General features: G+C 40.3%; 1 protein-coding gene across 5 annotated transcripts in view; it reads left to right on the forward strand.

The window, feature by feature from the left end:
• adamtsl3 (ADAMTS-like 3) overlaps positions 1-12,976 on the forward strand; it is a 104,139-nt gene that overhangs the window by 35,638 nt on the left and 55,525 nt on the right. For all 5 annotated transcript variants that reach the window (XR_006376583.1, XR_006376582.1, XR_006376581.1 and 2 more), the window contains exon 2: positions 950-1,066. Coding sequence is in view for 2 of the 5 variants with exons in the window: in XM_044184647.1 (XP_044040582.1) it covers positions 950-1,066 (117 nt within the window). In the remaining 3 variants the exon portion in view is untranslated. The remainder of the gene's footprint in view (positions 1-949; positions 1,067-12,976) is intronic.

Consider the following 12,976-nt stretch of genomic DNA (forward strand, 5'->3'; position numbering starts at 1 on the left):
CAGAGTATAGTGGTGAAATAGAATGGTCTGGTGGAAACACTATGGTATGAATAACAAAGAGCGGGTTGCATCACTGGGCTCTGGTTTAGTGTATCTGGTTCCTTTTTCTTTTTTATTTAACCCCATACAAAAGAATCCCATGTAATGACTCAATATGCCACTTCAGATTACACATTTATTATATATTTTGCAAATTTTTCAACATAATTGAAGAAATGGGAAAAGTAGAAATCCTCTGCCTAGCAGTATATTCAGTCTGATGCTGTTCAAATGTAGGTATAAATGTAGGATGTGAAAGATTCAAAAATCCTTGCTCCCTGAGTACTTGCACAATGCTGATATACATGTAAAATGGGTCTAGAGCTGAGTTATGCTGAACGACACACCCTGTTCTCATTTTTTAATCATTGAATGTATCTTTAAAGGTGTGCCCATGATCCACCATATCTGGAGTAAAAAAATTCCAATCTGATGGGTCAAACGTTCTCTCTTTGTCATAGTAAGTGGCAGTAAGACAAAACACACAATAAGCAAAGTTAAAGATTAATTTGACTGATAGCATTTTTATTTTTTTCCCTCAAATTTTCTATAGATATCGCGATAATATCGTTATCATGATTTTTTTTGGCCACGATAATCGTGTAGCGAAAATTTTACATTGTGACGGCCCTAGTTCAAACACTTCTTCAGATTTATATAACAACATGATTTCAAACCCAGCTCTATGCATTTCCTTGCTTCCTTGAAATTATTTGCGTTGTTCAAAGTGTCCAACCATGTCTAAAAGCAAAAGTGTTTGTACCTGTTCTGATGGCAGGGCGAAAACCCTGCCGTCACACTGCATCCTTGATCTTTCTACAAGAATGCTGGGGCTTTTGTGTATGTTTTATAGTCAAAAAGGTGGTGTATTGACCTACAGGACACCTCTGATAGGATCTTTGTTTTTCAGGTTGCTGTATGGGCCAACGATGGGGGCGCAGTGTTCATCAGAGAATTCACTTTGATTCGACGAGACCACCTTCCAGAAGAGCCTCTCCATGATGTCAGCCAAAAACCAGAAGACCCTGTAAGTGCCTGATCAGAAAACACTGCACTTATCGTTGAACTCAGCGTTCGCCAGTGTGCTTTTCAATTTCAAACATAAACTTCAAATCTCACACTTTTTTTCCTTTTATAATTGAGATAAGAAATAAATTGAAATGTCAGATAAAACTAAATCAGGCAATAAATCTGTTGCAGTGTGTTTACATAACACACACACACACACACACACACACACACACACACACACACACCAGAGGAGTGAAAAATCAGCCATATTACACATCAGTAATGAAAACAGATGGAATGATGATTGTGGTACATTGGGAGTGGAGGGCGGGCTGACCTAGCTTGATCTGAAACAGGGCAGCACATGCAAACACACACACTTAACACTTTTTGCACGTTCAAGGGTGGGGTGGCTTTTTTGCTTCACATTACTCCAGTCTGTCATCACCTTTGATGAGACATGAGTCCTGGCCGTAGCAGCTTTCTTAAGCCGATCTCTCACCCAGATGTTTTATCTAATTAGGTGGGAGGGAGGGTTTAGCTGCTGTTGTCACAGAAATCGAAAGTTCAGCTCGCCTATCTTATCATTCCTTTGTGATAGAATTAGTCCTAGAGGAATCTGTTAAAATTAATCAAAGGTTTTTTTCTGGTTTATGTGCGCTTACCCACATATATGACCTCCTCTGTGAGAAAAGGCCTTCCTACACACCTTTCATAACCTTCCACGCTTGACTAAATGACCCCTTTGACCTTAACATATAGAATATTCAGCAGCCCTCTACACCCTTTGAACACTGATCAAATATAGTGACATTTCTTTTGAAACAGATGAGCTGCTTGAACTCGCCATCACACTTTAAAGCATGATCATGAGGGCTTATTTGAACATTCACAGCCTTACAGATCAGTGGCGGGCAGAGGTCATTTTTAGTTTTAAGAGGGATCAGAAATCATTCTGGAAATGCTTTCTTTCAGCAAAACTTTTTTTTTATTATTAAGTGTAATAATCATGTTAACTTTGCCCTACATAGTATCTTAAAGTGATATATATTTGACAGTATTTTGATCTTTGCTTTTTACATGCTCTTTTATATCCCAAAGGCAGACCTAATGGAAAAAACATTTAAAAACTCTGTTAGAAGTCAAGAATGTAAATGCAGTGGTACAAGCTTACTGTACTGTAGTTAGAAACCACTAACAGCTATCTTTACAGCATTTGGATTTCATATTGTAACCAAGCAGCAGTGTGATTTATGATGTACTGACCTCAAGCAAATTTTTGAATTTGCATCAGCGAGTGATTTTCAAACCAAACATCACACAAACTGTATTTATATATCCACTCCCACATATTGTATTCATGCCATCCAAGCCTCAGTGGCTCTTTATGGGTTGCATTAGAATGAATTTGGTTGCATTGTTTTTTTTCCCATCAACGCACAGGTGCAAATAAGGTGCCCTGGATTACACAAATAGACTTGTAAAAATGACAAGTTTATAAAAACCCCTGTAAAAGGGTAATATGTTCATTTTAAACTTCAGTTTTTGCACAGATTAAACAAATGAGATATAACTTGTTAATTAATGAGCTTCAGAGGTGCTGGTAGGCAGATTTTGTTACCTTCTGATGGAGCCAGGCTAGCTGTTTACCCTGCTGTTCCCCGTCCTTGTGCTGAGCTAAGCTAACTGGCTGCTGGTTGTAGCCTTATATTTAATTTCATGTATGAGAGTGGTATCGTTCTTCTCATGTAACTCTCCGCCAGAAAGCGAATTTCCCAAAATGTTGAACTCTAACTTTAATTAATGAGCTGTAGAGGTGTTGGAACTTTGGAGAGAGCCAGGCTGGCTGTTTGCCCCTGATTCCTGTCTGAATGCTAAGCTAATTTAATTGCCTCCTGGCTGTAGCTCCAAACTTAGTTCACAGACATGAGAGTGATATCAATCTTGTCATCTAACTCTCAGCAAGAAAATGTATAAGCATGTTTCCCAAAATGTAGAACTATTCATTTAAACCACTGTTATTTGGCTAAAATGTCTAGCTTTAAAGAATAGCACTTTATTTCAACCTTAGAATTGTTATAATCACTTCCTCCTTGATCATTGTTCTCTGGAATATTCACTTCTGTCTCTGTTGCACAGAAGCATGACAGAAAGCTGCAACCTTTAAATCTGATGCCATGATAATAAAGAAAAAAAAAGGAAGTGTCTAATTATAATTAGACACTGACATTATCTAGGATGACTTTCACAGGATGTTCAGGGTCAGAACCTAATTATTAGCTGTTAAATTGTATATAACGGCCTGTGAGTCTTATCTCACATTAATTTGAATGACAAGACAGGTTAAAAAGTGGTTTCATAAATGGAATTGCCATTCTTTGCTACATGTACAGTATGATGCTAACATGTCTTCAGATAGGGAGCCTACAGACTCCCAGGAGCCGCACTTGTGATTCCTTTCAGCACAGTGGATTTGGGTCTCTGTATGCCTGTAGCGCTGTTCCAGGTTGGATCTTGGTTCAGTATTAAGCTTGATTCCAAGCCAAGACAAACGCAGCTTAATTAGCAAGCAACCCAGGAGGCAGATCTCAGACTCCAAAGTGTATTCGCTTTCTCTTGTTTAACTTTCATGAGTATGTGCCAGGGTCGGTTGGTGGGCAATAAGGCTGACCTCCCCAACACCCTTTACCCTATCCCTCAAGAGGGCCACAGATGAATTGTTCTCTCCGAAGGAAAGTGTTTTTCCTGGCAGCCTCAGCATGAGCTACTTCGATGGAATAGAGCTGTCTTAGGCTAAGGCCTAACATACCTTTGTGCTGTAAATTAACCCATATTTATTATTTGATGGCAAGCATGTACTGTAGAGCTTCAGCAATGTCAGCATTCATAAACAAATATTAAGTAAGTTTACTGGGTTGAGAAGTTCCTGAATCAAAGCATGCGGGGGGTCTGATGGCTGACATGTTGGCTGCCGAGTCTGAGAAAGTCTTTTTTTCTCTGTAACATGACTGAATGAATAAGACTGTAAAGCTAAACAGAAAAGCTGGTCATAAATCTCGCTCAGACTATGCCCACTCATTGTTTTGGCCATGAATGAATTTTTCCAGCGTGTTAGTTTGATCTGCTGCAGTTTTGAGAGCAGCAACTCGCTCAAAACCTGCATCATATGTTTTAAAGTGGTGACAAACTCTTTGTCAAGTTTTGTTAAATTGTCAGATTTATTTAACTGCAGGTTAGATAACTAATCTGTAACGGTTTAACTCTGTTAAACTGAAACTTTAACGATTAAAGTGGAGATTGGAACCCGATCTCTTGAGAAGGCTATGAACAGGTGGCAGCTACTGCTCAACCTTGGGGTGATTGACGAAGAAAAAGAAAAAGAAAGGAGGACAGAGAACAAGTGTTGTAAACTTCTAATTATTTGTCAGAAAGTGAATTTGAGAGTTGGGGTAGAAGGAAAATGAAACAGCCTTTGGAAAAAAGAAAAGGAGATAGAAAGACGCACCACACGGTTTTCTCCTCAGCTGGCTGTAGGCTACACGGCAAATATGATCATCCTGTCAGCAGACTAAAGTGGGTTACTGAAAGGTGATCCTTCATTTAGTGTGTGTTCACGTGTATGCATCTGTCTGTTTCTAGTTGTATTTGTGTGATAGTGAAGTTTCCCACTTGCAGCACTGACCTCAGTAACTGCATTTATGCTATTCCATGTATGCTTTTTACTTTAAACACACCTATGTGTTCTGACATACATGAAACTTTTCAGACTTGTCCAAAGATGTCAAAGTCTTTTACATGAAAACATATTCCTCTCACTTCTTTGTCATAACAACAAATCCTACACAATAATACAAAGCCAAACTGTAATGTCAGATTATGTTTAAAGCTGCATTAGTTTTTGGCCACTAGGGGACGAAAGAACAAGTTGAAAACACAACATCTGACATATTAGCACCTAATGAAGCTGTTATGGCTAACATGTAATCAAACAGATGCCTGTTTTCACATTCAGTACACATGGACCAACGTTTATTGTGTATCTGGCCACCTCACGAATCTAAAGCTGCTTTTCCACCAAAAGTACCAAGAACTTTTATCACCAGGAAGTACTTTTCAAGGAAATAAAAAGTTCCTTCAGCCCATTGTTGTGTGCATACCCACTGCAGTTTAAAGACCCGGAAAGATTAGGCAAATTAAACCCATTAGGTAACACCCATCACACAGCTGCATCACCTGCAATTCAGCATAAGGACCTTTTGCTTATTTTAACCTATGCACTCACCTGTTTTAAATACTGAGCTTACTGGTGTATAATGGTGAAATTGAGAGTCACTACTTCCTCAGAGCGTTGTAATATTAGAATATGGTAACACAAGCATAAGCGTTATATGTCTTTTCTCATATTTAGTAGTATATACTTGTTTTCAGATACAAAAACAGCCACTATACACACATTGAGTTCCACCACTATTTATTAATCTGCAGAAGTATAAACATTTGTGTGCTTCAGCAGCAGGAGGCATGGGATGAGGGCTGCTGTTGGTCGTAGGAGTAAACACACTGGTCTGCAGCCTGCAGTTCATTTTACCCGTCCGTTTCATCTGAAAAACACAATGATAAAAAATAAATGTTGTGTCTCACTGCAACAACATTAACAAGATAACAAGATCGATTTAGCCAACCTTGTCTTAAGGAACACCACGATTCTACACCATTAATGTTAGCATGTAGCTAACATTAGCTTTTAGTTAGGGTAGCGATAGCATGACAACGGTTAGCTGTTAGCATTTAACAAGCAGTATGTGGGCCGAATGTGATTTACCTTCAACCGACTGGTCATCCAGTGTCTTCCACCACGGCTTCAACAGCGCAGTAGCTGAGCCGCTGCGCCAGAGAAGGTCGGCCTGTGATCCAGCATCGATCGATCCAGACATTCAAACCACTTTCTTCTCCGCTGGGTGGAGCTCGACCAATGAGAAATGTTCAGCGCAGCAAGCACCACCCTGAAAGTCCCGGTACTTCTGAAAAGTACTACCCTCAGAGCAGGGGACCTTTTGGGGGGTAGAAAATGCCCCTGGTACTTAATTTAGACCCTGGTCCCTGCGGTGGAAACGTTCCTCCAAAGGTTACTAGTCCCCGGGGAACATTCCTGCGGTCGAAACGCAGCTTATGTGCAGTGTTGACTCTTCTTTTAGCTCTGGTTTGGTCTCCACCAACTCTTTAGAGAAATACCTGGCTCTTATTATTGTATTCTCCAGCTAATTGCTAACTTTGTGTGTTTGTTGTTTGGTGCTGGGCAGGTAGTGTTCAGTGGATTTATCAGAGCTGTTTTTTTGTTGAAAACAGCTGCCTGCTGTGAACAAGGCAGACGAAAGAGGAGTTTGTTGGCTGGAAAACAAAAACAATAAGGTAAAAAAAAAAACCTTTCTAAAGCTGAGGCAAACTGCAGAGTTGAGTGATAGTTCTCCCATACGTTTGCCATTATGAGCAAAACCTTGCACATCACACGTCGTCATTTGATGAATTGATTTTAATGTAAAAAGAAGCATTTGTTCAATGCTTACCCCAAGAGCTTACTTGGGCTCTAATTACTACTTGTATTTAGAAAAATCTATATACCTAAAGTAAAGGAAGTCAATACACTACAGCAGTAGAGACTTACAGAAGTACACAGAGTAATTATAATTAGTTCCTTTGTCCCGTAAACCACCTTACATTACACTGAGGGTCAGAATGCACTGATTGCTGCTATTGGTCACATGTTATGTTATCCACACCAATTATGGCCAGGATAGTATTGGTTGTGACAGTTAAGTATTGGGTAATGACAGTCATTAGAGAGCTCCACTTTGCAGCAATGACTTAAGGCCTGGTGTGAGGACACTTCCACTTTACCTGTCTTCACATGTTTCATGGAATGGCGGTTATGTCCTTTTGCAGTGTTGTTTATTTTCTCACCTTTTCTCCCTCTCATCATTCTGTTCGATGTAAGCTGTTTTGTTAGACGTCTCTTCCTCTCTGCCCTCTGCTTCTCTCACTTCATCACATGCCAAGCAATTTAGGCCTTAATGTTTTTACATGCTCAATTGCACCTCAGGCAGTAACAGTCAGGGGCATTTTTTTTTCCTTTTTAAAAACCTTTGGGGTGAACAAGTGCTGAGACGGTTCTGCCTTTTGGCAGGGTGTCAGGGTTCGGAGTAATTGAGGTTGGGCAAGTGGGGCCAAGGGCCAGTCGGGGTGGCAAGCAGAGGGAGCGCTCAGTGGCCGAGGCAGCAGCAGCTCATAGAGCGAGAGGCCCATCGCTCAGCTGCACGCTGCCTTGGCAGCTGTGTTTTGCATGTAGCGCCAGGTGGAAAGGGCAATGGTCTTGCACAATTAAACACTTCATTTGTCTTCATTAAAAGGATGGGCATGTTAGTTTTGGCAGGCAGAGAGGATGTTTAAGTTCAAGTTTTTTTCCACTACGTGCTGTGCCCCCTGTGGTTAACACCACATCAAGTTAAAGCTTTAGGGGATTTCCGAGATTTTAATGTTGTGAAATTGGCTTACTTTGAGCCGGTGTATATAACCTTTATAGCCTTCAAGGTACCCTGTGGAGATTTTGACAACTAGTAGTGCTATCGAGCAAAGTTTTAAAGAGTGGGTCCCAGTTCTGTTAGTATCTCTTGCACATGCGCAAGGATAGTTTGACAGTTTGTGGCTTTAACATGCAAAGGCAAGGAAGAAGAAAATGACTGTTAGCAGGCAAAATGGACATAAACCATGTAAGTTTCAAATTCTTCCAAAATGATCGGCTCTGAAAATGTTTTGAGGAAGGAAATGCACTCAATACGTTTATTAGGCCTCAAGAATACACACAATGTGTGTTGGTGAGAAACAATGCATATAAATATAATGTAAACATGTTTGTGTACAAAAAATCACTACAGGATTCCTTTAAAGGAATACTTAGACATTTTGGGAAATGCACTTATTCCCTATTTTGCCTAGAGTGAGATGAGAAGATTGATACCAACCTATTGGCTGGGACCAGTTGCCAGGCAACCATTGCAGACTCCAGGAAGTTACTGCTCCTGGCAAAGAAATAGTCCGGCACTTAATCCTTCGGTTTTTGTGCAGGTTAAACAAACAAGATATAACGTGTTAATTAGTGAGCTCTAGAGGTGCTGGTTGGCAGATTCTGTTACCTTTGAACAGAGCCATGCTAGCTTTTTCCCTCTCTTTGTGGCAAACTAAGCTAAGCGGCTGCTGGCCGTAGCTTCATATTTAACGAACCAGACCGGTATCAATCTTCTCATCTAACTCTCTGCAAGAAAGCAAATAAGTGTATTTCCCAAAATGTCAAACTATTCCTTTAACTTAGAAATGTCGGATCAGGTTATTTAAGGCTATCACATAGAAGCATATAAAAATCATTCTCCGTTTGGACTTTTATGCACAGATAGTAAGAGGTGAAATCTTGAAAAGGGAAAAACATTGTGCAGGTACTGATCGGGTGTTCTTTTTTATCAACTACTATCTTATCAATACATTACCTGCAGGAACACTAAAAACATACATTAGTGGAGTATAAGAGCATTCACTGGCATGCTTTTATGTTTGCATTTTTGAACAGTTCTCACTCATCTCTACCCACAGTTAATAAAAGCACAATGGGTCCCATCACCCTCTTGTGAAATCATTGTTTTTGCTCATATTTATTCATTGTCGGAGTTGTTTTCTTTACAGAAATCGACTTCTCTGATCTGTTCACGTTGCATGCGATTGACTTAGTTGTTTATTGGAAACACTGCCTCTATGTGAAGCTGCTCATGCTGTAGTTGGATTGGAAAACCTTGGGTCCAAACAGCGAGTTAATAACTGCTTTCGTGATGCCAGTTAGCCGTGAATGCCAGTGTTTGTTTTTGCATAGCCTGACTCTGCTGAAATCAGTGTGCAAGGGAGCCAGGACAACGCTTTTGTGCTTTAGAAATGATGTCCATTGTGCATTTAAAACAAGAAAAAGAAAGGCAAACAGTGAATTAGGAGACATTTGCCTTCCTGACTTGTGCGCTTTGGCTGGCCGACTGGTGTTTGGCACATGCGAGCGCTGTTTGGAGGCTTGGTCCCAACGCTCTTGAAGAAAGTGCTGAGTGCTGGTGAATGTGGTGTAAAGCCACGTGGCTTTGGAATGGGGATCTTTCTCTCACCCCTGTGTTTGTTCCATCAACATATGTGTTCAGTAAAGCCTTGGCCCTCACAGCGCCACATTGAATATCTCTCCCCCCCCTGCTTGATGTGGTCTCACACCAGTGCACTGTGGGTACTGGATTGGTGCTGCTGAGGTAATACCACCAGGGACAAGACTTCACCACAACACCCACATAACAAATGTGGGTGTGTTTGAATGCATGCAGCCAGTAGTGTGTCTGCTTCTGGCTACTGTTGCACGCACACTCCCATCTGCAGAGACTCTTGCACAGCGTACCCTCATGTAATCCCATAGTTGTTTGTATGTGCATGCTGACATGAGCACGTACTTTGCAAAATGGGAATCCATGTGTATGTGATTTCTGCGCCTTTAGCATTCAACACTATCACATGTCACCTCGCACATGCACAGCATCCAAAACTATGTATTTGATTAATGGGTAACCCCCCCCCCACCACCACCACCACCACCACTGTTCACCCTCCCCCCATCATCCTCACACGCTTCTCTCCTCACCTTCTGCGGTATCTGCTCCTCCTCCTCTGCAAGTGAAGGCACGCACACATTTTCTGGGCGAGTGATTGATTTCTAATTGTTTACATTTCAGGTCGCACTCCCTGTTGCAGATGTTTGTATTCTACTCCATGTTCGGCATGCATTTACGCAGGCACGCACAGACACAAACAGAGACACACTTGTACAATAGGGATGTGTTGATGCCAAAAAGTTTCATCCAGGAATTTCTGGATGTCTTAGCTCTGGGTTTTGGCACTGCATGTACTAATTGCCTCCAAGTGCAGGCGATTGTTACTGTCAAGCCTCTTGTTTTTTGTGTTTTTTTTTTTTTTTTTCTTTGGTTCTGCATGTGTGTTTGGGCATGTGGGCAAGATCATTCAAGGCCTTTGCTATGAATGTGGTTTCATTCTGGTTGAGAAAGAGGGTGATAAGGGAAATAACATTTTGCTACAGAATATTACAGCCACACATCTCAACCTAACAACTTCTTGTTCTGGATGGTCCCCCACCCACACTCTTGGACTTAGGAGCTGTTTATAAAAAGTCAACAGAGATGTTGCTTTAAAATAAAAATGTGTCTAGGACAAGTTGTTTTCACCTTGTGGTTCTTGACTTAAAATAAACTGCTGGGTGGCAGTTACTAAACTTCAGTGGCACTCCAATGTAAGCTTCTGTATGAGGTGTTCATAGTGAGCACTTGGCTGAGGCAGCCTGCAGTATGTAGCCAATATCCAGTGTAAGCAACAGTGTTATCCTGAGTTAGAGCAGTAATAACCTGCTGCTGAAGGATCCCTGCCACTCATGCGGAGCAGAGTTTAGGTTAAGCAGTGGGCAAGGTGCAACCCAAAATGGATCCTTGTCTTTAATGTGGGCTCTAATGGCTCTGTGTGGTGGGCATGTACAGTACAGTAGCAGAACAAATATACACATCTCCCAGTTTACCTATCTGGAAAGCCTGTTTTTGTTCTCTGCAGTATTTGCTTGCTATATCCAGTACAGCTGGGGTTGAGCCCTGAAAGAGTCAGCCCTGATTCAGGATCCTAATGAACTTATGTTGTGGCATCTTGTGCTAGTGCTTTTGCAGCATTATAATCAACAACAGTGTCCTTCACCTCAGGATAAGTTGTTTTGGATGACAGCAAAAGCTTTGTTTCCAAAATGTAACTTTAAATGGAAATAGACAACTGTTTTGCTTTAACTTATCATTATGAAATAAAATTGATTGCATGTGTAATGGCTATTGAATAATGACAAGATGTGCATTTAGACTGGTTCCCAAACCTTTTTCTATTGTCTTAGTGCTATATGAGGATATGTGGAATATTGCACAGGCAAATCTGACGAGACACTACTTATATCTACGTACGCTACGTTTTCGTTGCATTGAGTATACGGTAGCTAACCCGGTTCGCTTTTCTCAACATACTAAAAAATTTCTATCTGCTTTCATGTGTCCATTTTAGACTAAATTGAATGAACAAACTCACGCTTTTTCTCCTAATGTTTTCTTCTAATGTTACTCCACCCCAACGCCAACCCCTGCTGTAGTTACTTGTTTGTGCAAAACAATAATGTTACTCAAAATGTTATTACTATGCAATTACAATAGCTTTTGCCTGTTCCCAAAATCAATATAAAATTGTGACAATTTCAATTTAACTCTTGTACAGTGAAGATGCTTCTTTCTTCTCTCTTATTTCCAATGTGTTGATCATTTCTTCACGGAGCTAGGCTCTGAGGAAAACGTTAAGTGACATCGGTGTCTTTGCGACAGCGGTGCAAACAATAATACCACTTGGAAACGCTAGTTGGGGCGAGGGGTGAATTCAAAAGTTGTCTGTTTCCACTTTAAACTTTGTTGTTCTCCAGGGCATAAAAGTGGAACTTGTCTGTGTGTAAGTTGTGTATTCCTGGAGGATTTTACGGTCCTTACAGGCCGGTGCTTAACTCCACATCTCTGGTTGCGCAGGACTTACAGCATATTGAAAGAAGGTTTTGGTCTTCACAGTGAGAACGTGGTGGTCTCCCTCTGGTGCATGCTGAGAAACCATCACTGCAAAGTGGTGTAAGCACTCTGTGCGTAAACATGAGAAAATCAAAACCATGTACAGTATGTGTGCAGACCTACAGCAGGCCCACAAACACACATACATACATGCAAGTTCACAACCTCCTGCACACACTCAGAGATAGTTTTCGCTCTCAGGGAGCCCTGGGAGAGAAAGTAATCTGTTCACAAACCACAAAATTGAATAATGACCCTGACACTCTTCCAAACTGAAAAATGAACTGCAACACAAGACGGTATACTTACACCAAATCTTTACACAACAAGGAGGTAAGCGTTTGACTTCTAACTAGCATAATTTAAGGATCTCTTTAGGTTGTAGGTAAAGACTCGTTTGAGTGTCTCATTCACTCTCACACTGTCTCATGTTCACACACACACTCTAATCTTCTGCAGGGCATAAAGCAGTGGAGCTTGCCAGTCTGTAAATTGTATTCTTGAAGAATTTTATGGTCCTTGGCTGGTGCATCTCTCATAGCTTTTTTTGTTTTGTTTTACTTGACTTGGTGGAAAAGACAGGAGATTAAAAAGAATATTCAGAAATTCCTGCAGAAGTCCAATATTCACTGGTGTTTTAACTCTGGTTGTTGTTGTTTAATGACTTGGCAAAAGGGCATAAATGAGAGGTATGCTAACACATGTTTATTATATTCATTATATGCACAGCAAATGGATCAAAGAAATAACTAGCAATAATGAGACTATGAGATATATAATTTTGGTTTAGATTATTCTCATATGTTCACATTATTTAGAGCATGATGGTAAAATATTATCAAACAAGCACAAGTTCCAGAGCCTCTGACACAAAAAATAACAGTGTACCATTTTAAAAACATCCCAAAATACATGGACAGTATCCATTCAATACATTTAAACACATCAGGACAGTTTTAATACATTAAGTACACATGCTACTAAGTAGTTTCAAATTAACACAATTTTAATATAATGAAGTCAGAATCTTATAATGAATAAGTATGAAGTCAGAATATTAACATGACACTGAATATATACTGTGTTGTGATGTCACAAACAGTGCAGCCAGGGAACTGAGTAACATAGTGTTCTGTGTGTGGTAATATATATGTTATATGGATTGTCAAATATAATATATAATATTAAATTATATAGAACAGTATGATAAATAA

The sequence above is a fragment of the Siniperca chuatsi genome, linkage group LG22 (assembly GCF_020085105.1).
Source record: "Siniperca chuatsi isolate FFG_IHB_CAS linkage group LG22, ASM2008510v1, whole genome shotgun sequence".
NCBI lineage: Eukaryota > Metazoa > Chordata > Actinopteri > Centrarchiformes > Sinipercidae > Siniperca > Siniperca chuatsi.